General features: G+C 42.1%; 1 protein-coding gene across 1 annotated transcript in view; it reads right to left on the bottom strand.

The window, feature by feature from the left end:
• Positions 1-24,836, bottom strand: part of trrap (transformation/transcription domain-associated protein) — a 72,778-nt gene that overhangs the window by 35,843 nt on the left and 12,099 nt on the right. The window contains exons 23-48 of the mRNA XM_068305315.1: positions 23,771-23,970; positions 23,307-23,524; positions 22,857-23,054; positions 22,423-22,683; positions 22,112-22,273; positions 21,907-22,003; positions 21,460-21,581; positions 19,650-19,820; positions 18,935-19,003; positions 17,874-17,894; positions 17,235-17,354; positions 16,749-16,868; positions 16,312-16,476; positions 16,021-16,202; positions 15,257-15,455; positions 11,606-11,734; positions 9,949-10,215; positions 9,407-9,613; positions 7,099-7,257; positions 6,075-6,206; positions 5,727-5,837; positions 4,757-4,903; positions 2,787-3,000; positions 2,402-2,530; positions 1,507-1,656; positions 405-604 (exon numbers count right to left, since the gene is read on the bottom strand). Of these exons, the coding sequence (XP_068161416.1) occupies positions 405-604; positions 1,507-1,656; positions 2,402-2,530; positions 2,787-3,000; positions 4,757-4,903; positions 5,727-5,837; positions 6,075-6,206; positions 7,099-7,257; positions 9,407-9,613; positions 9,949-10,215; positions 11,606-11,734; positions 15,257-15,455; positions 16,021-16,202; positions 16,312-16,476; positions 16,749-16,868; positions 17,235-17,354; positions 17,874-17,894; positions 18,935-19,003; positions 19,650-19,820; positions 21,460-21,581; positions 21,907-22,003; positions 22,112-22,273; positions 22,423-22,683; positions 22,857-23,054; positions 23,307-23,524; positions 23,771-23,970 (4,150 nt within the window). The remainder of the gene's footprint in view (positions 1-404; positions 605-1,506; positions 1,657-2,401; positions 2,531-2,786; positions 3,001-4,756; positions 4,904-5,726; positions 5,838-6,074; positions 6,207-7,098; positions 7,258-9,406; positions 9,614-9,948; positions 10,216-11,605; positions 11,735-15,256; positions 15,456-16,020; positions 16,203-16,311; positions 16,477-16,748; positions 16,869-17,234; positions 17,355-17,873; positions 17,895-18,934; positions 19,004-19,649; positions 19,821-21,459; positions 21,582-21,906; positions 22,004-22,111; positions 22,274-22,422; positions 22,684-22,856; positions 23,055-23,306; positions 23,525-23,770; positions 23,971-24,836) is intronic.

A 24,836-nucleotide genomic window follows, 5' to 3' on the forward strand; every position in this document is an offset into this window, starting at 1 on the left:
AAGGGAAAGACAGATTGTCAGAGAGATACAGGAAAAATATGCTGTGGAATTTTAACAGAGGGCAAGAGGAGAGGGAAAAATACAGAAATGGAATAATGATTCATTCTTTTCAACCAATTCCACCAATATGTCCACTTCAGGGTTAATCCTTACTGCTCACTGTCTGCAGCTGAAGAGAAATTAAAAACCAAACTCACTAGGTTTTTAAAATGTGTTTTGTTTTGTTGTTTTTCCAAAGGTTTCACAACTTTAAAATGCACTTTGCTGATTACATTTTCTGTTTAACTCCTGCCATCATAAAGGCAATTATCAACTGAATCACACACTGCTACTGTATTTGTATGTGTACATAACGGTTCAGCTTTTAATCCTCTTTGCTCCCTGAATAAAACTCTCCCTCTTACCTGATTGGCAGCCATGGGAGAATTGTTTTTCACCCACTCTTCAACGATTTTAACAACGGCACGGAGGATTTTGGGGTCAGGTGACTTCTCAATCAGTGATGTGAGGATGACCTGGATGAAATTTTTCCTCATCTCCATGCTCATCACAGACAGTCGGGTCTTGACAAGGTCGAGACTCAGCATCACCAGTTCACTGGTTACTGTGACAACAGGTATGAACATTCAGACACTGTACTGTCACAATAATGCATAGTATAAACCACATGATATTAGGTGTCAATATTATGTAAGAGTTTTTACACATATAAGCTTCAAATCATATCACAATTTCATATGTTTGTTATTTCACACAAATGAACATTCTCAATAACATCCAGATGGGATACTTAAATTTTGTCAGATAATAGATATGGACACTCTTTAGTGACTAAGGCGATGCTGGACAGATAGCCTTTGGTCTAACTGACTAGAACTGGCTAGTGGGGGATAAATGTCTCTTTCCCGATTTAGTCATTAGGGGCCATTTAAACCACCGATAACATCTGAGAACCATTACATCCAATCTGAGAAGTACCTGTAGGAATTATTTACTGTCTTACTTCTACAAACCTGGTGAAGCCAGGCTCAGAAAAGAAAGTGACAAAGAACCTCAATGAATAGTCAAGCTCAATAACACAAAGCAAACACAAAGGCAGCACGACAATCTCTTTAGCATTGATGACTAACACACAAAGGAAGTTGTCAAGAGATGCACCATCAGAACATCCATCCTTAGAAACACAGAAAAACAAAATGTTTCCACAGTTTAGTTATTTTGTTCCCCAAAATGACAAAACTAGAGAATGGAGCTGCATTTCTCGCAAAAGGACTCCAGTAGTTCACGCAGCACAAACGTGGCTCAGGCCATGAGACAGGGTGGGAACATGTGTGTGTTAGAGGGGACTTCCCACGACAGAATCAACATGGCCACTAGTACACAACCTCTGATACGGATGTGAAACTGGATAAAGCAGAAAAATAATGGATATTCAACCTCTTACACTGTAAATGTGCATACCAGTAAAGGCAGTGTCAAGCTTCTTAATATTGTCCATGAATGTACCTGTGTTAGTTTCAGTGACTCCTGGGTTGGCCTGCTGGGGACTCAGGTGTTCTCGCACCATCTTCTGCAGCGAACGCATGAACACTGAGATGAGGCGGTCGATGTAGCTGGCGTTGTAACTGCAGGCCGACTTTAGGATCATCAGTGTCCCTGAAAGACACACGATGGGGCCGGAGAATGAAGTGAGGAAAAACATAGGAAATACAAGAATTTGAACAAGTACTATACCCTAAACGCCTGCGGGGTAAGGTAACACACACCTGGATCAGCTTTTGTTCATTCACACAGCAAAACAAAGACTTTTTATGGAGGCTCCAGAGAGTCAGAGGCTGGGATAGGTATGAGTAATGACCATGTCTGTTGATGCTCCCCAGAGGAGAAGCAAGTGTAAAATGTTATCCCCAAAATGTCAGCATGACCTCTGATATGATGGTGGGTGACATCATATCAGAGGTCATGCAAAGCTGGCTGCCATTTTGGGAAATCATTGAAAAGCTACAGTACATTTCAAATTAGTAAAAAAAAAAAACCCAGACAATTGTCTCCTTGGAAAACCGTTGAGGTGAGCTTTATCCATAAGTTCTCTGTGACATCTGGGAGGACAGCAGCAGTGTTCATAAAGAGAGGGTGGCCAAAAGCAGCAATCCTTCCCAGGACAACCTTTCCTAAACCACTGGACTGTGGCTTCTGTTTAAACAGACCAGATGTTAGCCAGAGCTGGAGGGACCCTCAGCTTTCATTTTATAGACCCACTCAGTGGCGATATTGCTAAAAGAGACTGGGGTACCTTTGTTTCAATGGAGAAAACGGGGATGAGAAAAAATATTTTCTTTAAAAACAAAGTGAGAGCACCAGAGTATGAAAAAACGTTGATTTGAAGAGTTGAAGGTCTTACCGAAAAGCTGTGTGGGGTTAGTGTTGCTTGTGGCTTTTTCATAGTTGGTGAGTCCCTCGTAGATAACTTTGCCGACAGCAGCATAAAGACACTCCAATTCCTCATATTTAGACGCCACCGTTGATGTGCCTACAGGGAAAGAGCAGCGTGGTCTTCAAACAAAGAAAAGCTGTGAAGCTAACTTAATACTTTGCTTTCAGCACACAAGATAAGCATCAATCAACAGAGCAATGATCCAAATATTTTGGCACGTCTTCAGTGTGCACAGAAGGGAATTAACAATTCCTTACACATTTCAGATTTGTGGCATTACTCAGAGTTTATGGGCAAAGCTGGTCTGGCTACGTGTCACTTAGAAATGAAACACTGAGCCCTGGAAACTTACTGGGCTCTGTGGGGAAGATGCTCATGAGGCGAGAAAGGAGGGAGTGGACCGCCCGTAGGACTTTCGTGTTGCCACAGGTCATGCATGCAGCAATGCCTCGCTGGAGGGGTTTAAAGTGAGCCAGTATGGCTGGAGACTGCAACACAGTCAGAAGGAAACACAGAATCTCCAGTCCAGTACAGATGTTGGAGATGTTGGCCTGTTGTGGTTGCTCCTAGAAAGACACACAGAAAAGGTTTTTTTTTTAATTTTTAGGAACATAAAACAAATACTTAGCACCCATTACGGTCAACTGTAATCCAGATGAGGGTAAATCTTCTAGCTGATTTTTTGAAACAACAGTTAAGAACAAAGAAACAAAGCATGAAAATGTATATTTCAAATGTATCAGCAGATCCACTAATCAGGTTTTATGCCGTAGTTTCAGACAACTCAGATCAATATTGTACACATAGAGGTATTCCTCACACAAAGAATGAATGTACTATGATTGCTGCTTAACCAAAGATCAATGTCTAACATCAAGACCTAATTTTGTCTAAATTGTAATCAAGGTTTACGGGGCCAAGAGGATAATCTGGGACAGATCCATTGCACTAATTTTGGCTAATGAACAAGGTGACTCTTGTGATAAGGCCCCTAGTAAATATTAAGGTTATATTGATTAGGTGCTGTTTTTACATGCAGGGACCTTGAATTTACAACCACTCAGATAGTATATTTGATGTGTGTGTGTGTGTGTGTGTGTGTGTGTGTGTGTGTGTGTGTGTGTGTGTGTGTGTGTGTGTGTGTGTGTGTGTGTGTGTGTGTGTGTGTGTGTGTGTGTGTGTGTGTGTGTGTGTGTGTGTGTGTGTGTGTGTGTGTGTGTGTGTGTGTGTGTAAACGGTTGTGCAGCCCCTGCCCCCTCCTCATTTACCCCTCTCCTCTTGCCTCCTAATCGCTGCACTGCAAGTATACTGAGATGATAAATGGTAATCCGATTTAGGGCATTGTTCATTAGTTTTGAATAAGATGGGTGGGCAGGTAGACAACGTTCCTCGGGTGACAGAGTCCCCGTTTGTCAGATCATCTGCATGGGATGGAGAAGGGCTGTGCGCGCGCGCACACGTGCGTGTGCGCATGTGTGGTCACAGTGATCCCCAAGAGGAGAAAAGGGGAAGTATGTGACAATTGTTACCATATGGAGATAACCTTGTCTCAACAGTTGCACTGAATCGGACCAGAGAGATGCGCAGAGAAGGAGCAACAGATAAAAAGAAATAAAGAAGAAGCTAAGATAACAGAATGAAAAGAAAGGAAGAGATGAGACGAGAAGAGAAAGAGGAAGAAGTGGCAAGAGACAGAAGGATAAAGGCGAGGACAGATGCAGAGAGGACCAGTGGGCTGATACAGAAAAAGAGAATTAGGAGTTTAGGATGAAGGGGTGGGGATGAAAACGGAGGCACAGGCCAACTAGGATAGACTCCTGTTATCGCACCACTGTCATTATTTTGTCATTATGGCGGTTGGCGCTTCACTTCATGCATTACTGATAACAGACAAAGGACTTGGAGACATAAGAGCAAACATGACGACAAGGCTTAAGCAGGGACAGGGAAACTTCTCTGGGAAGTCGACTGTCAGGGACATTCATTATGCTGAACATTTTTCTGCTTATTGCTCTGAGTCACAACAAGGCAGATTATTTTGAGTTGTATTCAAAATGGTTTCTCTAGAACAATGTTGATGACATACACTTGCACCAACTCCAAAGAATAATAGTAGTCTCTGTTAATAAAATAGAAAAGATAAGTCATAAATGTTCGGAAAGGAAATAACTCATCTGTGGAAAATCCAAGGAAAAGTAGAGACAAAAGCGATCTCTGGAGTAAAGAAACATAGCAGAAACTAAAGCGTAACACATCATGATCATCAATGTGGATACATGAAACACAAAGGTGAATCATTTGGAACAGCATATGCAATCTTACCACAGTCATAAGCAGCTTATCAAACCACTGTAGCTTGAGCTCAGCACGAGGCCACATGTCAGGCCTGAGGGCAGACTTCATCAGGCTGACGCAGCGACGGGACAGCAGCTCCCCAGGAGACCCTGCTACGTTGTTGCTGTCGTTCACCTGGACGGAAAGTGTAAGGTCATTATCATCATCGATGACCTCCTCAATATTAAAATGATGTCTGGATGTAGTGTTATAATCATACAAGACAATTCACAAAGACTGTCACCACAGGTATATCTCGGCTTACGTCGTTTCGAAATACGTCTTTCTTGATTATATGTCAGTTTTTAAAAAAATTACAAAAAAAATATCAGGTTTACCGAGAAGACGATCAAACTTGACTAACTAGAGGAAGTAAAAGTCATAACAAGGTTTCCGTAGGTGAACCTGCAGGTCATTTTACTCGACTTCACATCTCTCCACTGCAATTTTGTTGCGTCTCTTTGAACCAATAAATGACGTAAGCCAAAGTTTACCTGAATATATTTACGGAACTAGATTTCACAAGGCACAATTAGGCCTAACCAATGTGGTAGCTGCACAACCTGGAATTAACCATTCAGACTGCTGAAAATAAAGCATTACAAATCACAGGACACTGTTACCAGGTGGATTGAAAAAACCCCACGAATGTTCACTGAAGGATTTCCAGCAGTCAGACAGAAGGTTATGTTCAACAGAAATGGTTGGGTGAACAATGAGAATGGAGTTAGCCTCAAAACAAAAGAAAGGAGAAAAAGTCAAGGTAAGTGAATTCTCAACAGTCTATTTCAGGCTTCTGACCAAAGTCATCACTGCCATTTCACCAATGGACAGCTGTGAGATGACACAAAAAGGACTCTGTGTGTTTGTGTGTGTGTGTAGATGTGCTTGGGGTATCCGTGAGAGAGTGAGACAGCGTGATAGATGGAGAGTGGGGAAGTTATTGTGGCGGTATTACCTGGCACGCGATCCTGATGAGGAAGTTGACCACTGTGTCTGTGTGCTGTTTCTCCACAGGCTTGGTGAGCATGGTTTCAGTTCCTGGCATGGACTGGCTGCGACCGAACACCTACAAACACACACATGGACAGCTATTTGTATGTCACATTTTACTGTGAACACAGAAAGAAGACATATAACACCCCCACCTATGAGGCCATATTGAAAACCAGCAGTCAGGCCTTTGCCTGCTGAAACCAATGTGATGTTACAACAAACATCATGGCCATAAGTGCAAGTTGGCAATTTCTGTCTCTAAAGATGAATGTTTGGTGCATCTTGCTGACTGGAAGATGACTGCGCTCACCGCAGAGGCAGCTCCAGTTGCAGTGCGGAACCTCTTGACGTCTTGTCCAGCAGGAGCAGCTTCCAGAGAGAGACCTCTTTTCACCGCACCGCCGCTCGTCCCTTCACCGCCTACATCAGCCTCCGACTCGGGCTGCAACGCCGAAGAGGGAGACAAACAGGAGGAGTGAGAGAAGGACAAAGATGGAGGTGAGTCCCTCCATTAAGGTAATTACATCTTACAGTCTGAAACATAAGTGCATGTTTTCTGACCAGATCCTCTGGGTTTATGAGTCATTAGTAGTTACAGCATTTGGTTCTGCTGTGGTTTTGGGGTTTTGCCAGAGTAACCTTGACTTTAACTTTTTTGAGCTCAATGACTTAGGCACTGTCTGGTCTGTCCTCAGAGTGGTGGATCCTCGGCAATCGGTGACCTCTGTGTGCTTCATCGGCTGGTGGTGACTCGCTCTACTGGATGGATCGGCATGCCTTTGTTATACATTTATTGTTACTGTTATTGTTACTGTTATTATTATTGTGTTGTTAATCTGTACATGCGGTATCTATTGCTTCGTCTGTCCACTCCTGGAAGAGGGGTCCCTCCTCTGCAGTCTTCCTGAGGTTTCTCCCATCCATTTTTCCCCCTGTTAAAAGGGTTTTGGGGGGAGTTGTTCCTTATCCGATGCGAGGGTCGCACTGCTTGCAGTGCACAAAGGTCAGAGGGATATCGTCCATGTGCAGATTGTAAAGCCCTTTGAGACATTGTTTGTGAATCTGGGCTATATAAAAATAAATAAACTTGAACAGACTATAACAAGGAATGTAATTTAATCCCCATGGAGGAAAATGTAAGTTTTTTCTTTTTGGTGACATGGTCAGGTGGGCATGACATTGTTTTTAGTGTGTGTGTGTGTGTGTGTGTGTGTGTGTGTGTGTGTCTGTGTGTCTGTGTGTGTGTGTGTGTGTGTGTGTGTGTGTGTGTGTGTGTGTGTGTGTGTGTGTGTGTGTGTGTGTGTGTGTCTATTGATAGCAATCCGTGACCCCACCTGCTGATCTTTGATCCTCTGTAACTCCCATTTTATGACCACTTCAGCGAGGTCCACCGCCAGCTTCCTTTGCTCTATGGTCACACTGGGAGTGAAGCCCAGGCGCTGCATCGCGCTGATCATGTGCTGCACCAGGTGGTGGCGCACAGGGTAGTACACCTGGAAGGAGATCGAAGTAAATATTGAAGTGTTTAAGTGTATATTTATACATGTGTATTTATGCTACAAATAAATATCATTCCGCTAGTAGCAGCAATGGACACATTAATGTGAATTTAAAGCTGAGATATCCATTTACTCTTCAGCTAATTTAGTATTAGTTATAAACATAATATTTTGAAGTAAATTGAGGCAGTGTTACATAAAACAAAAGAAAGCTGAACAGATCAAGTTCAAATTAAAATGTTGTTGTGGTTTGTTTGCATATTCTACTTTTTAGAGGTTCAGTAGTACCTTGAGAAACAAGCTGCTAGACAAATGAGTTTTTGAGACACGAGCCGCCGCATTGTCTGAATTTTTGTTCAACGTATTAGCAAAAAAAAAAAAAAAAAGATATTAGCCATTCTTCAGGAAACCACTGCCAGTTGTCGGATGAATACATCGTCAGCTGAGACTGGATCTCATGTGTGATAAAATTAATTATACACGGGTTAAGTATGTATGCATATTTTTTGTATAATTTTGGGGCTTTTTTACAAGCTGGAATGCATTAAAATGATTTTAGTTATTTAAATGTCAAAAATTTGGTTATGAGTTATGAGTTGTTTAACTTGCGAGGTCAGTCACAGAACGGATTAATCTCATATCTCAAGTTACTACTAAATGTCAACATACCTACAGTCAGAATCCAAGTACAGTATTAAAGAGTGGAAAACAGAGGAACATTTTGTTGGATTATAACTGATAAACAATCCTGTTTCCCAAGTCTCGCAGATGGTGATGAATTTAATGCAAACACAGACTCAAAGATCAGCCATTTGTCATTTACACAGTATTACAAAAATTGGACACTTTCTGTCTGTGCATTAGTAACTCCAGGCTTGAGTATTGTAACTGCTCATTATCAGTTTGCAGTAATAAGTCCATGAAGACCCTCCAGAGGATCCAAAACATTATGATATATTAATTCTGCTTTCTGTTGCATTCCAGTAAGTACAACTGAAAAGTGATGTGAATAATGAAATTAAAAGTACAGGTTTACCACATTCATTGTTCCCATGCAAACAGCTGCCTCCATTTTCATGTCACTGCTATTTTCATATATAATCTAGACTGGCTTCCATTGCTTTTGTAACCATCAGGTTATCTCAATATCTACTGCATCCATGTCAGGTTGAGATCGTCCCCCTGGGGACACAAAAGGCTTCCTGGGAGGAACTCACAAAGCTCTAGATTTTTGGTTGATCACATGCAGTTATTAGGGTCCCAATCACTTTAAGGCACTAAGTCAGAGGAGGCAAACTCTGAAGTCATTTTGCCACTTAGCCTCAAGGACATGATGATGCACACTTAGCTCCAAGAATTTGCACTTTCAAGTGTCATACTCAAGAGTTACTTAGCATCGTCAAAAACCGAACTGAGGTTCACAGAGGCATGCTGACAAAAGAACAGACATGAGATGTCTATCTAAGGGAGGCTGCCAGTGTCAAAAAATATTAAAGCTTCTCACTTTGAGGGTAATTATAGTCGATGGAGCATGGCTTCACAGGCCCTTAATGACAGAGTGGCTAAGCCCTGTCCATCACGTGTGCACACAGACAAACATGCACACAATCTCAATTTCATTATCAAACACACACACACACACACACACACACACGCACAAGTCACTCATCTGCCTGTCATTATCTTCTCCCCAGTGTAATTATGCTGATGTGATTACATTAGATTAGTCATCTGGCCCAGTGAGAGCAGCCTGTCAGTGAACGAGAGAAGACAGCTGAGGAAAAAGTCAGTCTTCTGCCATGAGACCGTCTCCTTCTGACCAAGGAGGGGCTTGTGAAGTTTGAGGTGCAAGGCAAACATAAAGACCACTGATCCTTTGCTGGTTACTGACTTGTGAACACACTAAGTGCTCTTTAAGTCTGAACATCACTAAGCAGTGTGTGTCTTGGGCTTCATATATATTAAGGTGCTTACTGATAGCAGGGAGTAACATTACATCTGCTGTCCAGTGGCAAACGACACAGCTTTCGACAAGGAGGAAAAGCTAACAACCCCCTAACTCAAATAGATAACACCATTTTTAATGGCACAACTGATGCGATAATGATTATTTTTAAATATTTGTGCGTGTTGTTTTACTCACCCTGAAATGTTGCACAATGAGATGCAGTATGTGAACCAGCTGCGGTACAGTGTGTCCCTCCTCCACAATAATTTTGCGGGTCCAGTGGGTCAACATCTGATGGCCATCCTCCATGCGCGCCGGTACAGCTGGGGTCAGGATTGCCATGGCCTGGCGTACAATGGCTCGGGCCTCCATGGTGTGAGCCTTCAGCAGGCTGTGGAAAACCTGGGGAAAACATGGACAAAACACTTAGGCCACAAATTCTGATTCATTTTTCTTTTTCTTTCTTTTCCTCATGTATTCACTGTATATAAATGGATGGGACTGACTGTTAAACTTTTAGGCAAGCATATAAACTCAGACACAGACATGTAACTCTCTCTAAGCTACTGGTTACTGTTTCTGAGTACTTTTATGGGCTTGTAAATTTTTACTTTTGTAGTATTGATCTGGTATACATCGACCTTTTTCTCGTTTTACCTTAGTTGAAGTTTTGTTTTACATTATTTCATTTCACTGCGATATAGATTTGTTGCATTTCATGTCTATGCATTCCTCACCTGCAGGACGATCTTCTTGTGAATGGCAAACTTAGCTATAATGTGGGCCAGAAGTAAGTGTCCGCTGTATTTGCAGGCAGGATCCACGCAGGCTTTGGGCAGCAGGCATGGCCAGGCAAATGTCATGAGACGGCGAAGCTTGCTGTTGCGTGATTTGTTATTGTCGTGAATGTGATGTGGTGCATGCTCCACCAGCAAGGTGGAGAACTGTAGCAGGCAGATTCTCAGCGAGTCCAGCAGGTCAGCCTGTTTCTCTGGGTCCAGAACCTGGGAGAGGGTTGGAAAAGATGTGAGATTATACAGTGCCTTGCGAAAGTATTGGCCCCCCAAAACCTCGTTGACATTTTGCCACATTTCAGGCTTCAAATTTAAAGATAACAAACTGAGAATATTTTTGAAGAATCAACAACATGTGAGACACAATCGTGAAATGGAACAAAATTTACTCAACATTTTATATTGTGTTTACCAATAAAAAACTGAAAAGAAGGATGTGCAAATGTGAGACCAAATGACACACAGGTGAACTCTTTATCATTGCTATCACTTAGGTCAACATTGGATCATTCAGACGTCATCAGGGAACTTCTGGAGTCATTTAGCTGAGCTGAGAGAACAGGGGATCAATATTTTTGCACATCCTACTTTTAAATTTTTTATTTGTAAACACAATATAAAATGTTTTGCAAGGCACTGTAGATGGCTGAGTGAAGTATATCTATAATTTTTGATCTGTAACAATCAAATTAACTGTTGTTTTTACAGGTGTTGAAATGTTTGTATATAAAACAGTATTTCAAGATGTTATTCACCCCAGAGGTCAACTGGTGACTTAAATTACCAAATGCAGCTAAAGTAAGACACATTCTATTTTTTCAATAATAATGCCTGAATTGCCTAAAAATAAAGATAAAGGGTTCGTAAATTAAGTTTACTTCCAAATTCTAAATGTAAATATAATGTAAAAAACAAAAATAGCTACAGCATCCACTGTACATTAGTTTTCAAATATTGAAAAGCTGTGACAAGTCATCAGCTGTCCATTCAAACTACCCATCACCATTTGAATTCCCTCCGGAGAGGTACAGATGGGAGGAGAGTAAAGAGAGAGATGGAGGTGAGAGAGGAAATGACTTTTAACCAGACCGTGGAGGAGCCATTAGCAGCCATTAGGACTGGTGTTAGTCAGTGATGAGATCTGCCACAGCACAAACAAACACGCTGACCTTTAGCTTGGTCTCATCCTGACATTTACACCAGGACTTACAGTCTGGTCTGATCAATGAAGCATGATGGTAAGACAGAAGAGTAGGGTGGTGAGATGGAGAAAACAATAAAGACAGATGGAAGTGACAAAAATGTAGAAGACAGAGACGGGAATGCTAGTAATTAAGCAATGGAGTAATGTGTGGAGGACATGTGAGGAGACTCAGACTAAGTGAGATGCGGCTGAACATGACAGAGTATGGAGATGGCAGGACTGATGAGACATTATGAGAGGAAATGCAGCAGGTAATGGAATCAGAGAGATGGATGGAGAGACAGAGCTGTAGAGTAGTGAACAAAAGAAGGGGGAGAAGGGAGTATGCCGAGTTGAAAGAATGATGAGTGGACTGAAAATGAACAGCTGCAAGTATGCGTGCATGTGTGTGTCTACCTTAGTGATAAAAACACTGGTGATGCTTTCAGGATTGTCTCCTTCAGGGTTGGGCGGTCCAAGCAGCTGTTCTCCTTCCTCCTTCTCAAAGCTGTACAGGAAAGCAGGATTCAGGATGTGCTGCAGCACCTACACACCAGGGGGAAAGAAATAATTTTACTGGAAATGAACCCCCATGGCTGCTCCAATTAATTAGGGGAATATGCATGTGACACGTGTCTCAAGTTTTCAAAGAATACACGTGGGTGAATTCACCAGTAACACAACGTCAAGAAAGGAGAGCACTCTCTGTGGCACATAATGAGGAGGTAAAATAGTAAATATATTCTAAAATCAGAGAGAGGAAGTCACGTTTCAGATTAATAGTAACAGGAAGTAAAAGTAAAAATGTAATGACATTTAAAGAAATGTATAAGGAAAGAATTTCTTTTGTTACGATAAAAACAAATACAGTAATCTCTTAATTATGCAATTGGCACAAAACACAAACAATAATAACAAATCTAAGGTTTAAATGCGGTCTACAAACATCTTAAAGCCTACAGGCATTGTAAGCACATATCTGGTTTAGAAAAAGGCTTGATTAGCTAATAAAATGCAGAGTAACTCAGTCACAATATAGCTACAGACTGCATTTATTAAAGGAGCTGCTACATGTTAATGACACCCTCCTCTATTCAATCAGTCACCGAGGATGACGGGGCATTGCTCAGCGAAGAACGAGCTATGGCAACACATGTTCAAATTCCTTCATTAGCACATTTAAAGTTATGCACAGCGTACAAGCACGCTTGATTCACACACATACACACACACATGCAGAGACGTACACCACGAAATGAAGACGCAACTAAAATATATGAAACGCGAGCCTGTTCAGTCTCTCTCATCCGTATTTATTCTAAGACTCTCTGACATCAATCACTGTTGGATCACATTGTATTTCGGTAACAACGGTAGACGCTGTACTCTTCAGGCTGCGTGTTGCTGGAAATGCGCACACATAAAACCTCTGGGCAAGTTGCCTAGATCTTGTTCAACGGGTGTCTTAATTATCTCAGATCGCATTTCCTTATCCTTAAAAAAAAGGTGAGCACGGACATGCAGAAAATGATAGCGGTGTTGTAACGTAGCCACAAAATGTGAATTAACATGTATTATTGCTCCTTACGCAGTGGGAAACTAGAAATGATGCAAGACTTTTACTGAGGAGTATCCATGGGTGAGATTAAATGAGACGCGGAGGTTATTTATGAGTTAGTCTTCATTTTGCAGATATCTTTAGGGCCTTTTTTTTTTTCCTCACTTTGTCTGAAACTGAATACAGTACTTTGGTAAACTAATAAAAAGGCAATTAATCTGTGTTGGTAAAAGTTGAACTAATCTCTCTGAGCTGCAGTACATATTTAATACTTTGGAAGAACTTCTTTGTTATTTGTTCATTTTCCTTTTGGAATGAAATAAATAAATGAACAATAACAACTGCTTAGTTGCTGGATGCACATATCCACAGCAGAAAGCATACAGAGGCGTAGAACAAGCACAGAAACATGCTTTTGTGTTTGAATGCGCTTTTGTGATTGAACTTAACGCTGCAGTTTGATGCCAGTCTCTGCCGAGATGATACAAGCACAACATCTAGACATATTCTGTTCCGTCGTACGTGGTGTCAAGAACAAGAAAGGAAGCAACTGAATGTGGAACAAATGTGCCGTGCTTCATAAATTTCCAACCCATGTTTGTTTGCTTGAAAACTACACCCAGCACAATCGAATGCCTCCAAACAAAAAAAAAGCTGCACAAAAAGCAGTTTTCTGTTAGAAGTGTTTGGTTTTAACAAAAGAGGTGATAAAGGAACAGCATGAGGTCAGTCTGTACCATGAGAGATGATGTATGGCTGCCGTCCCACATTGTTTCTCTCTCCCTCTCTCTCTTCCACACGCCTCACTGTGTCTTGCTTAAAGTGAATAATTCTGTTGGACCCCTGTGATGCTACACAAGAACTTCAGCCTTCATGTAACACGTAACCACCCACTCCACAGACACAACTATGCAACTATGTCCAGGGAAATGTTAAAGATTTTTGAAAAACGTCAGTGGAGGTAAAAACCAACGCTTGTGCTGAACAACAGGAACGTCTTAATGCAGAAAGCCATCAGCTCTCATCCATCTGTCTGCCTGTCTCTCCACCTCTCTAACACACACACACACAGACACACACACACAGACACACACACACACACACACACCCACACACACAGAGCTAGCATCTGCTGCGAACCAGAGAATGACAATTAAGGGAAAAACAACAGTATTGCGAAATCTAGCTGAGTGGCTCTGCTCAGCGGCACATTTAAGCACAGCACTCTGTCTTAGAAAGACAGGGCGGCGAGACGGGTGTCTCAGGGCTTCACTTTGTATTTTTGTTTCTATGTAAACTGAACATAAGAAGGAATTGATGGTGGAGTAGACAGAGGTGTATGTTTCCTTAAATTTGGGGTGTGGGGTGTTGGCTGCATTTGCCATGACACAGTAATTTGGCACGGTGCCGGCCTCCCCACTGACCGGTTTGTACTTAACAGCAATGTTGTTGCTCCTCTGTGCCCAGTCACATGCCTGTTACAGCTGTGGAAAGACTGTGTGTGTGTGTGTGTGTGTGTGTGTGTGTGTGTGTGTGTGTGTGTGTGTGTGTGTGTGTGTGTGTGTGTGTGTGTGTGTGTGTGTTTGTGTGTGTGCAGGAGAGTTGGCTTGATTAAAAAGCAGTCAGAATTATTGTAATGCTTGCAGCAGCAGGTCAGGTAGAGAGGACAGAAGCATTCATCTGTGAGCCTCTGAGGGTCTAAACCCAGACAAATGACCTTCCTAACACTATCAAAGAACTTCTGGTACAAAACTCACCAAGCATAAAAGTCACACAGATCTGTCCCCACATAGAGGAAGCAATTCTAACAAGCAGAGGAAATGCATTGAGTTTCTTAAAATTGTTTTACAGCAAAATCAAAACAAAATGACATTTTTAGATGTGTATTTTCTATATATTACAGTTTTAAATCACTGGCTGCCAATGACGCCCATGGACGTCAATGATGTTTATCAAAGGGGCGGGCTGGGGGACAGTCTGGCAGATCTTGTCAGTGGAAATCAGGCTTCTAATCATGGAATTTAGCACCATGGCGAGTGATCCAGTTACAGAACAGAGGAGGGTAAATCAGAGGAAGACGGTGAAGTTGGTGCAACATAGAATGCAACAAAGTTTGAGTATATCAGCGCGCACCCGAAAAGCATCTTGGGTATTGGTCAACAGCAGAAAAAAAATACAGATAAATGACCGGAGGGTCGTAGGAAGTCCGTTGAAGGAGATTTATTGCTTTAAAGCGCTAGCAGCCAATGAGTTAATAACTCTCACATTTTATAACCACTCAATTTCCAGATTTTGATACATCAAACATCTCATTTTCTCCTTATTTAAATCCATTATGGCAGAGAACACTTCCCATTGATCATATACTGCTATTTGTCCTATGCGGTCATGAGGAATGTGATCAGATCCACCACACCTCCATGTGTAAAGGGAAAAACTTCAGAAATTCTGAAAGACTTCCTGTGACATGACGAATTTGTCGTCCCTGCTATGATTGTCTGAGAACATACCTTAGCCTTGAGCTCGTCGTTGAAGTGTGGGTCATTGAACTCAACAAAGCGGAAGAATAGGGAACGCTTCTGGGCGATCGAGTACTTCCTGGGAATCTCCTCCTCCATATACTCCTTCAGGAAGGTCATGTTGCACAGGAAGCGACCTGTGAAGGCCCTCAGTAACTGGAAAAGCAGCTCGATCTCCGAGTAGTTACACCTATTGATGGAAAGAGGGGTCAATGATTCAGCGAAGATAGAGATAAATCTAATGTCAACTAGAAGGGCACTCAATAGAGCGCATAGCTCCGCCAAGGGCCAAGAGTCCCCTATAATTGAATTATACCCTAATCCAAAGTCCGATAACAAGGAATGAGTGTCACCAAACTGACTGCCCTCAGGGTTCTAACAACGTTAAAAAATGAGAAAACAAAAGCGAGGACCAAAGCGCAGATCCAGACGAATCCAACATTCAAGTTTCCTTCTTGGACTTTCTTTCAGTTTCGCAGCGTTCTGTCACATAGTTTCTATGCACTTTGCTAAAAGACTTAAAACAATAAGATTTTACAATGTTAAAAAAAAAAAAATCCTGGCTCCAACCCCTTATAATCATTCCACTCCAAAACTCCAGGGAAATCATTCACCCCCTGGCAGACATAACGACAGTGCCGGCGGGCAAAGCAACTTTCAAATAATCCTAGATTGTAAATTTCATTTTCAGTTTTTAGGATATTTTTCAAAAACTTTAAGGCAATCCTCATTAAAATTCAAATAAATGTACATACTTGCAGTAGCTAAGCAGGCAGTAAGCCAACAGCTTGGGTTCCTTCCAGTTGGTGGCAGCCATATTATCTTTGCGATGTCTCTCCTGGAAAGCTTCACTGACCCAGACTCGTCTCAGCTGGCTGACCAGAGAGTGCTGCCCTGCCAGCCAGCCCTCATCATTCTTCACTATGATGCTAATAATCTAGGCAGGTGGGGAAAATATAAATTACTGAGAGTTACGTGGTATTCAAATTAGGATTAGTTCAGTTTTTCTGTTCATATACCGTTTTTATATCTGACAGCTTGCATACCTTGATAGCCTGAAACTGCAGATCCAATCTGGCTGTGCTGGTGGAGGGAGATCCAGGACGAACAGTTGTGGCAGTGCCAGCAGGGACCAGCAGGGGGACAAAACGGTTGGGATTGGAGGCTAGAACGTCCCGCAGTGGTTTGGCATCCTTGTGTTTCAGAAAACTCTGCATAAACACACACAGATGCTGTAAGCATAACACAATATCCCAACAGAATACAGAAAAACACATTTACTGCAATGGGTGAACAGCTACAGCCACTTAATATGAAGAAATTATACAAAAAGTCAAGAATTTTCATTTAGAAAATGGTCAAAATGATTTATTTCAGGATCACTGGGCCTCAAAACACCAAACGTGTCAGATAATAGCCCATGACATTTGCTTTAATAGCAAATGAGTCGATGAAGAGAATTAAAGACAAGCCAGTGTCTGACCATGAACATGCGGCTCCATTGAGGGTCATTGAGCGTAGCCTCCATCATGAACAGCTCCACTGTCTGAGACGGGTGACGTGTCAAGAACTTGATCAAGGGCTCCCTGAAAGGACTGCCGGCCTGCCACAAAAAGAACGGGTGAGGGGGAATGAAAAACATAACAGGCAAACAAAGGAAAATGTAGGCATCATATGATCAAATTAGAAAGTTTTATTGTATGAGAGCATTTAAAGAGCAATTTGTACTTTATCTGTAAGAAAGATTAAAAGTGTCATAGCAATTGTCTTCTATCAATGTGTATTTGGATGAAAATGTTGATAAAATCATCATCTTTCTTTTTCTTAAGCAGCTGTTTAGCCCGTGACTTAGGTTTTACTTGCTTATCCTCCAATGGCCCTCACTGTGTAATTTTTTTACTCTACTTCTAAAGTAGGTCAGGACAGGTGCATGCTGGTATGTACACTTTGGGTGGAATTCCTGTCCTACCTCTATGAGCATGGCCCGCTCTGTCTTCATGACCACCTCCAGCAAAGGTTTGACCAGAGTCTGAGGAGCGGCTGGGATCAAGTGGAATAGGTTAATGATGGCGGAACAGATCTTCATTTCCTAGTGGGAGAGATAAAAAGTGCAGGGAAGAAGAGAATGATATTGTTGGAAAGATGTTGAAATTAGACATTGACATAACTTCTGGCAGACAGTCTTGATCGTACTGACACTGTGGAAAGACAACAATGAATCTTAGTCAATCAACTGCAGATGCAATGTGTGTTCTTTAAGTAGTTGTGCGCAATAACATATATGAGTCTTTGGATTATATTTGGACAGGGAATAAATGATAAAAGATACAATTTTAATGAAAAATTTGTGATTAATAAAGCCAGGGAGATACAGGAATAACTAGACATTTTCTAAAACATTACAAATGTGAGACTTAGACTGAGGCTAAGATGAAGGTAATATTTCTGGAGATGACCACAGTACACAGTACACAGACACAGAATACAAGGCAACTCCACTAGGACCACTACCACAACATCGGTTCAGTTCACCAACACAACATTAGTTTGAGTCTAAATCACTGACAGAGAATCACCAACAGGGGGCGCAACACCAATCACTTCTCACCTCAACACCCTCCAACGCAGGCTGTACCAGAACGGGAGACAATGATCAGTCAGGAGAGCAGAATGTGTGCTTTGTTTTCTGTGGCAATGTCTGTTGTTGTTATAGGTGAGTGATAAACGGCAAACAGGATGAAGGCAACGACCTTTACGAGTGACCTTCGAGAAGAACTTTCCTCAGCCGAGCACTAATGACGAGACGGAGGCCATACTTTTACGTTATCTGAGCAACATTAGAATCTGTGGCATTCAGACTCAAAACGCTTTCCTGACGCAAGGCATGAATATAGAAAATCACACGTTGTTGTCGTTTGACAACTTTCAGCCAAATTATCTCCTCATTCCTTAATTAAACCACTTTGCTCAACTCAACATTTTTAATATCAAAACCTTCGTTCAAGACTGCACATCTTCAGACAATCCTCTTCAGCCCTGCTCCATACCTCTCTCTCAACTTTTTTGTCTTTATCGGGCTTCGCTAATTGACCCTGTGACCCTGCCTTTATTGCCACTGCCAACCCTGCTGTCGACAAGCACAAAGACCATGAGCTGGAGGGAGGGAAAGACAAAGGGCCAATTTGCATTTAATTAAATGGACCATTTTGAGCGGCGACAAGAAAACTCACATAAAGAGAAGGGAGGAAAAAAAATGGACATTATTTCTATGTGGCAGAGGCAGCTGTTTTTCTCCCCTTCTTCTTTCTCACCTCTGCCTTTACAAGGTTATCTGTCAGGGAGATGATGAGGAGACAGTGCTGGGCCCAACACCGCCTGCCTGGCGCCTAATTAATCATTGATTGTAACATGGCCACTCTCAACTTGTCTGACTCCACACCGAAGACACGTTGACTACAAGCGACGATGGCCTTGTGTGCATAAACAACGTTTGCCGTGTGGTTTAAGACACATCAACAGAACTAACAAGGTACTGGTGGACAGCTTTATTGAGCTGTCCTTATAGGGACAAGACAAACTCACATGTTAGAACTGGTGAGAAGTTTCACATTTGTATAAAATTAAAACGTGTTGTAAGTCTATGAAACTTTAGGAAACGTGCATACTTACACTGCCATCACTGCGCTGGCCACCTTTATGTGTTATTACAACTACCTCCATCCACTTCCTCAGGTGTTGCTAAGAAAGACAGATCAACAAGGTCTGAATGTTTGAAGCAATTCAACTTCTAAATAACAATTTGCAATGATAAATAAAATGTACATACATTGAATCTTATTTAACACAGTAAAAAAAACATTAAATAGAGGAATACAGTCCATCCTCCACACTTGCGACTTCACCTCATTGCGGATTTTTGGTCGGCAGTCACGTGATACCATACGCGCATTCTATTGGCCGACGGCAGCCGGAAGTGCGCTCGGTTCCGTGAGTCTCGGACTTACGTGAGACACAAAAGTGCTTTAAACAGTCGATAAGAGTGTGGGAAAAATTAATACAGATAGAAGGTGGTCTAATATCAGTACGGAGAGGGTTCACAAACATTTAAATTACCGTAAATAATAAGATAAACAGTTTGTCACTCAATCGCGGAATTCCTTAATCGCGTGTGGTTCCTGGAACGCATTAACTCCAAAGAACGAGGGCACACTGTATTTTATGCACCATCTACAGTGTAAAAGTGATAAAACATTTATATGCTCTAAAATAATGTAGAGCTTAAAGCCCAGCATGAACACAGTTGAAACCATTTGATTGCCAAGCTGATGCCATGACAACTTGAGGTCCATGTTACCAGGTGTCAAGCATAGATAAGGTTCCTTACCATCATCTGATCACAGAACTTGTCATTGAAGGAGTTGGGGAACAGGCGTGTAACAGAGGTGAGGCGGTTAACCACATTGAGCGTCAGGCTGCGGTAGTCACCCAGCATCATCAACAGGGGGCGCATGTGAGTGTGAATCTGGTCCACCTCAATAGTTGCGCCTTCCAGGAACTACAAGTGAGCAAAGATGATCATTTTCAGAAAGTTTGAACAACTCTAAATGTCAAAACCAAAAAGCACATTTGAAAACAATGAGGTACATCTCATGAATATTATTTTTATTATTTCAGTATTCTAAATACAGCTTTTAACGGTTCATATGAAAGCTTCAAAAAATCTGATTTGTAAGCAGATGTGTTGAAACAAATCATTCTTGCTTCCCCTTCTTCAAGACGTAAAACCCGACCCTGTGGGAAGAACCATGAACTACTCACTAACTTCAAGGAGCTAAGGCCACTTAAATGGGGACACGACCAGCCATGAACAGGCATACATGACAAACACCAAGCACTGATGACACACACCAACACCCTTACACAGACGGGAGGGAATGATGCATGGCAGTAACATTCATTTTCCTCTCAGTGCTGGGAACAAACACTCCATCCTGTATTGATCCGGCCATGGCAAAGCTCATTAGTGCTAGCAGGGCAGAGATGAAAGAATGGAGGGAGCGCAGAATGGTCAGGCAAAAAAGTCACAAGATAGGTAAAAAGAGCAACAACAGCAAAAAAGAAAAAAAAAGAAAATGAAGGGCACAGAAATGGAAGGTAAAGGAGATAAACTGCCTGGTTTAGGTGGAGACAGGCTATGATTGTATGGATACTTCAATAAATGGAGGCAGGGATGATTCAGAGAGAGTGTGATAAAGCAGAGGAGGTCTGTATGAAGATAACTGGGAGAGGAAATGGTATAAGGGGAGGTTTAACAAAGGACTTCTAGGATAGGAAACGACATGAGTGATGTCGATAAAAGATTAATGAAGCAGAACGGAAGAGGACAATGGAAATCAAGATAACTACAAAATCGGAGTCCAAGGACACACTACACGACAAAAACTCTGAATGTGAACAAACTGACAAAAAATTGGCCCTACTGTATCTGATTTGAAACATGTCAACATTCGTAAGCAAAGTGTGTGTAAATTTTTGCTTTTTAAGATGTAGCTTAAGTACATTCTCTGAGTGTGAAAAAAATTACATTACAAGTTAGATTATGCCTAAAAATTGAAAAATAATGGCAAAATGAAGAAATATCTTATATGATGTACATCTTAAGGATACATAAACATGTTTACATGGTCAGGGGCAACACTATATACCACTTCGGATGGAGGAAAGGGAGAACAAACTATACTTAAAACACAAAGCAAAAGAGTAACTTAAGATGGAAGAAGGCGGAAGGGATCAAAACTGACATTTGACTGATGAATTAATTGGAAAAAATAGCTAGGAGCCAATGTGAAAATGAAACAGGAGTTAAATAACTATAATACCTGTATTTACTAACTTGCCAAAAATACAAAATATGGTTGAAGCATATGGTCAGTTTCAAAATTTATCTGTGGTATTTTGTATGTAAACACAAAACACTGTCAGTTGTCAACACAAAAGTTGATGTAAGGAAAATATTAAATTCCTAAATATCTCTAAAAATGGAGGGATCATAATTGGGCAAAGATCATGGTTCTGAGGGGAAGCATCAATTGTAAGTGTATCATTTCCTAGAGGTCAGGACATAGCATGTTATCAGCCTCGATCTGAACCTGTTCCAAAGCAGCAGTGAAAAGGACGAGAGACAACGGACTGACCTTCCTCATGCATGCTTCACCCGCTTCCTGCAGTTCATTGTTGGTGGAGTTCAGGGCTTTAAACAAGGCTGCAATGATCTTTTCTCTGGACTGTGGCAAGTAATTACAAGCTGCCAGGGCATCTACACATGAAACAAAGAGCAGCGGTAACCATCAGCACCTCCGTTCTGGCAAGAAGGTAAACACACATACTGTGTGTGTGTGTGTGTGTGTGTGTGTGTGTGTGTGTGTGTGTGTGTGTACACACACACACACACACACACACGCAGGGATGAATCATGGATAAAACATGAATGACTGCAAAGCTAGGTTGCTGAATTATAAACACAAAACAGCCTAGTTAAGAGTTCAGACTTCAATCCAGGATGATTCACAACGAACACGAGCATGCATCAAATATTGCAGCTATACAAAGATTCATCATCAAGTTCAACAGGTCCTACTCACTGAGAGCAGCGATGCGGAGGGGAACCAGGGAGGGGAGGCTCTTGTAACAAGGCAACTTCATCAGAGCAGCATCCTCTGCCTCACATAGGTTCAACAACTGGAAAGACAGAAAGGGAAAACGTCACACAAAGTCCAGAGAAGACAAAGAACAACATGACAAGTGTGGGATAATAATTAGATGAATTAGATCAACTATCTTTGGTACCTCTGTGTAGAAGACCTTGTGCTCCATGACATTGAGGTCCATTGTGAAGAGGCGGGGCTGCAGGGTGGTGCAGAAGGTGTTGCCTTCCATCAGGCCAATCTGGGCATTGGCAGGTTGGTGGCGGAGCAGGTGCTTCTTGGGGGGAACCATATCCTGTAACACCTGTAGGAAAAGAACCCGATCGAGAACTGTTATAGGAACAGGTTTACAGATTCCCCAGGACACAGTCCAGGCAGATCAAACAGTCATCTACGGGAACTTATTTTGTGTTTAAGCTCAAAACACTGATCCATCTCTAGCTTCATCTCTACCTCTTTATGTGGTTCCATGATGACTGTAACACTCTTGCCGGTGACGTGGGCCAACACCTGTAAGGAATGCATGGCCTGCTTTCTGACAGTCGAGTTGGGGGAGGTGACCTCTCGTACCAGGTCATGTGTGACCATGTGGAATGACTTGTCTTGTGCAGCCAGCAGCTCCTCGGTCTTTTCTTCATCCTTCAGTGGAGTGGCACAGCGCATGAGCAACTGCTCCAGGGTGGTCTTCGCCATGGCTACTGCTCCGTTTGACACCTTAGGAAATCAATACAGTAGTAAGTACAATGCCACTACAGTGAGTACAGCCGTGAGACATATGGACAGTTACAACACGTTCCATTTCACCTGCTATAAGACTTAGTAAATCATATAAAAAGGGTTCGAAATGAGAAAAGAAAAAAATTTTCTCCTGTTGAAATGTCTCTAACCTCTCCTGTGAGGTCCATCATAACAAACAGCAAGGCCTTAAGGAATGTGAGCTGGTTCTGCAGCACCCATATGAGAGGCAGTCTCTCCATCAGGAACTTGATGGATACCACTCCGCCAAGTTTAGCATACCAGGCCTGTTCATAGCAGCAGGCACACAGACGTTCCACAATGTAGGAGAACAAGGGCAGCTGGCATGCCTGAAGATGGAGATGGAGCCAAAATGATAAATGATTTCCCATTTTATTAATATGCGCATTTTAAAACACACAGAAACGAGGAAGAAAATGATAAAATTTCAATTTCAGTATCTGATTTGAGGTGACTGCATAAAATCATATCTTGAATTACATTCTTGACCATCAATTTACCAGTGATAAGTGGCAGAAGAAGTGTGCTGATGTTTACTACAGTCACCTGAACCCTCCGACATCCCTCTCCCCGTGATTTACCCTCTCCTTGGAGCCAAGGATGATGCTGGCCACGTCGAAGATGACGGCCAGGGCCACTTCGCCAATCTTACACAGCTCTTTCTCCTCGTAAGCCATGCAGATGGCTATGGCATCGATCAGAACGAGAGGATCCATGCCCTTTGAGCCATTCTCCTCGCTGTGAAACATGGCTGTGCTCGGCTGGCTGCCCAGCTGGTAGGACGGCAGCAGGAACGGACCTGACGTCAAGTATCAAGACAAGTATTAGGTTTTGTGAAAAATACGTTCAATTTAAGAAAGGAACACATGTGTTGTGGTAAATAATGAAATTTTCTTTTTTATTTGGGTCAAAAGCTTTGAGTTTTAACAAAGACAAGGGAAAGAATAAGTGAATAAATGATTGGCTGGTGTGGTTGGGAATAAATGCCATTGCAAAACAGAACGTTAGTGTTGAAAGAAGAGAAAGAAGAGCACCAGTCTCTCACCACACTGCTGCGCCACAGCAACCATAGTATAATGTCGAATCAGGCTGGCTACGAACGGCAGCGCGCTGGGCCTCAGGTCCTTGATCACAGCAGACATGAATGCCCCAGTCAAGGCTTGTTCAAATGTTCTGCGGGCAGGCGTGTCTTGTGCTTTGTAGCGATGAGAAATGATGACATTGGGAATCCACTTCTCAGTGAAACTGATGGGATAGAGAGCCAGGCGATGAATTCAAGGAACACATTAATAAGGACAACTAGAACCAAGGCAGTCAGAGACTGCAACATCCCGCGAAGGGTAGGTCAGGGTACCCTGAAAGTGGTACCTGACAAGTGCATAGACCATAGACCATAGATCTAACCTAGTGCACAGCATACATCACCGCTTTGAAGCACGATGTAATAAAATAACATTACAATGGCACAAAAACATTTACAAGTTCAAAATATTATTTGAAGGTTTGTGTTTAGCTCATTCGCCCAGCATTTCAAAACAAAGATTTAAGGTCATTGCCTCTCGAAAGTCCCAAAACTTGTGACTCTAATGGTCCTTAAATTTTCCTCTACTCTTAACTCCTGCCTTTCTCTTCCTCTGCCTCTCTCTTTGTCCCCTGTTAGTATTTTTGTTATTTACTGCAGCTGAAGGGAACTGGGCCGTGGTGTGATTGAGCAGCTGTTTTCTCCATGCTTGAGCTTGTGTTTTATAATGCCACACGCCAGGGGCAGGCCTGATGGATTGCTTCATTTCGTTATTGCCATTTAAAAATCTACTCTTTGGGGGAGGAGAGAGTAGAGGTGAATGGAGACATGGAGGGGATGTGTGTGCAACGATCATGGTGAATGAAGAACGCGGGGGAGGGGATTAGTTCACGAGTGACAGATCAACTGCCTGTCACTCATCTCTAAGTTTGCCACTCCGCCCTTTCTCCCAACTTGGCCTCCCATGTGTTGCTCTACATGCCTTTGTTTATTACAAATCTTAATGACAACATTTGAGGGGATCAAATACAAAAGAGAAGAGTGATGATTTGAGTCAGTCAATCTTTATACGGTACCTTTTAAAGGATTT

This window comes from Antennarius striatus, chromosome 21 (genome assembly GCF_040054535.1).
Source record: "Antennarius striatus isolate MH-2024 chromosome 21, ASM4005453v1, whole genome shotgun sequence".
Lineage (NCBI taxonomy): Eukaryota > Metazoa > Chordata > Actinopteri > Lophiiformes > Antennariidae > Antennarius > Antennarius striatus.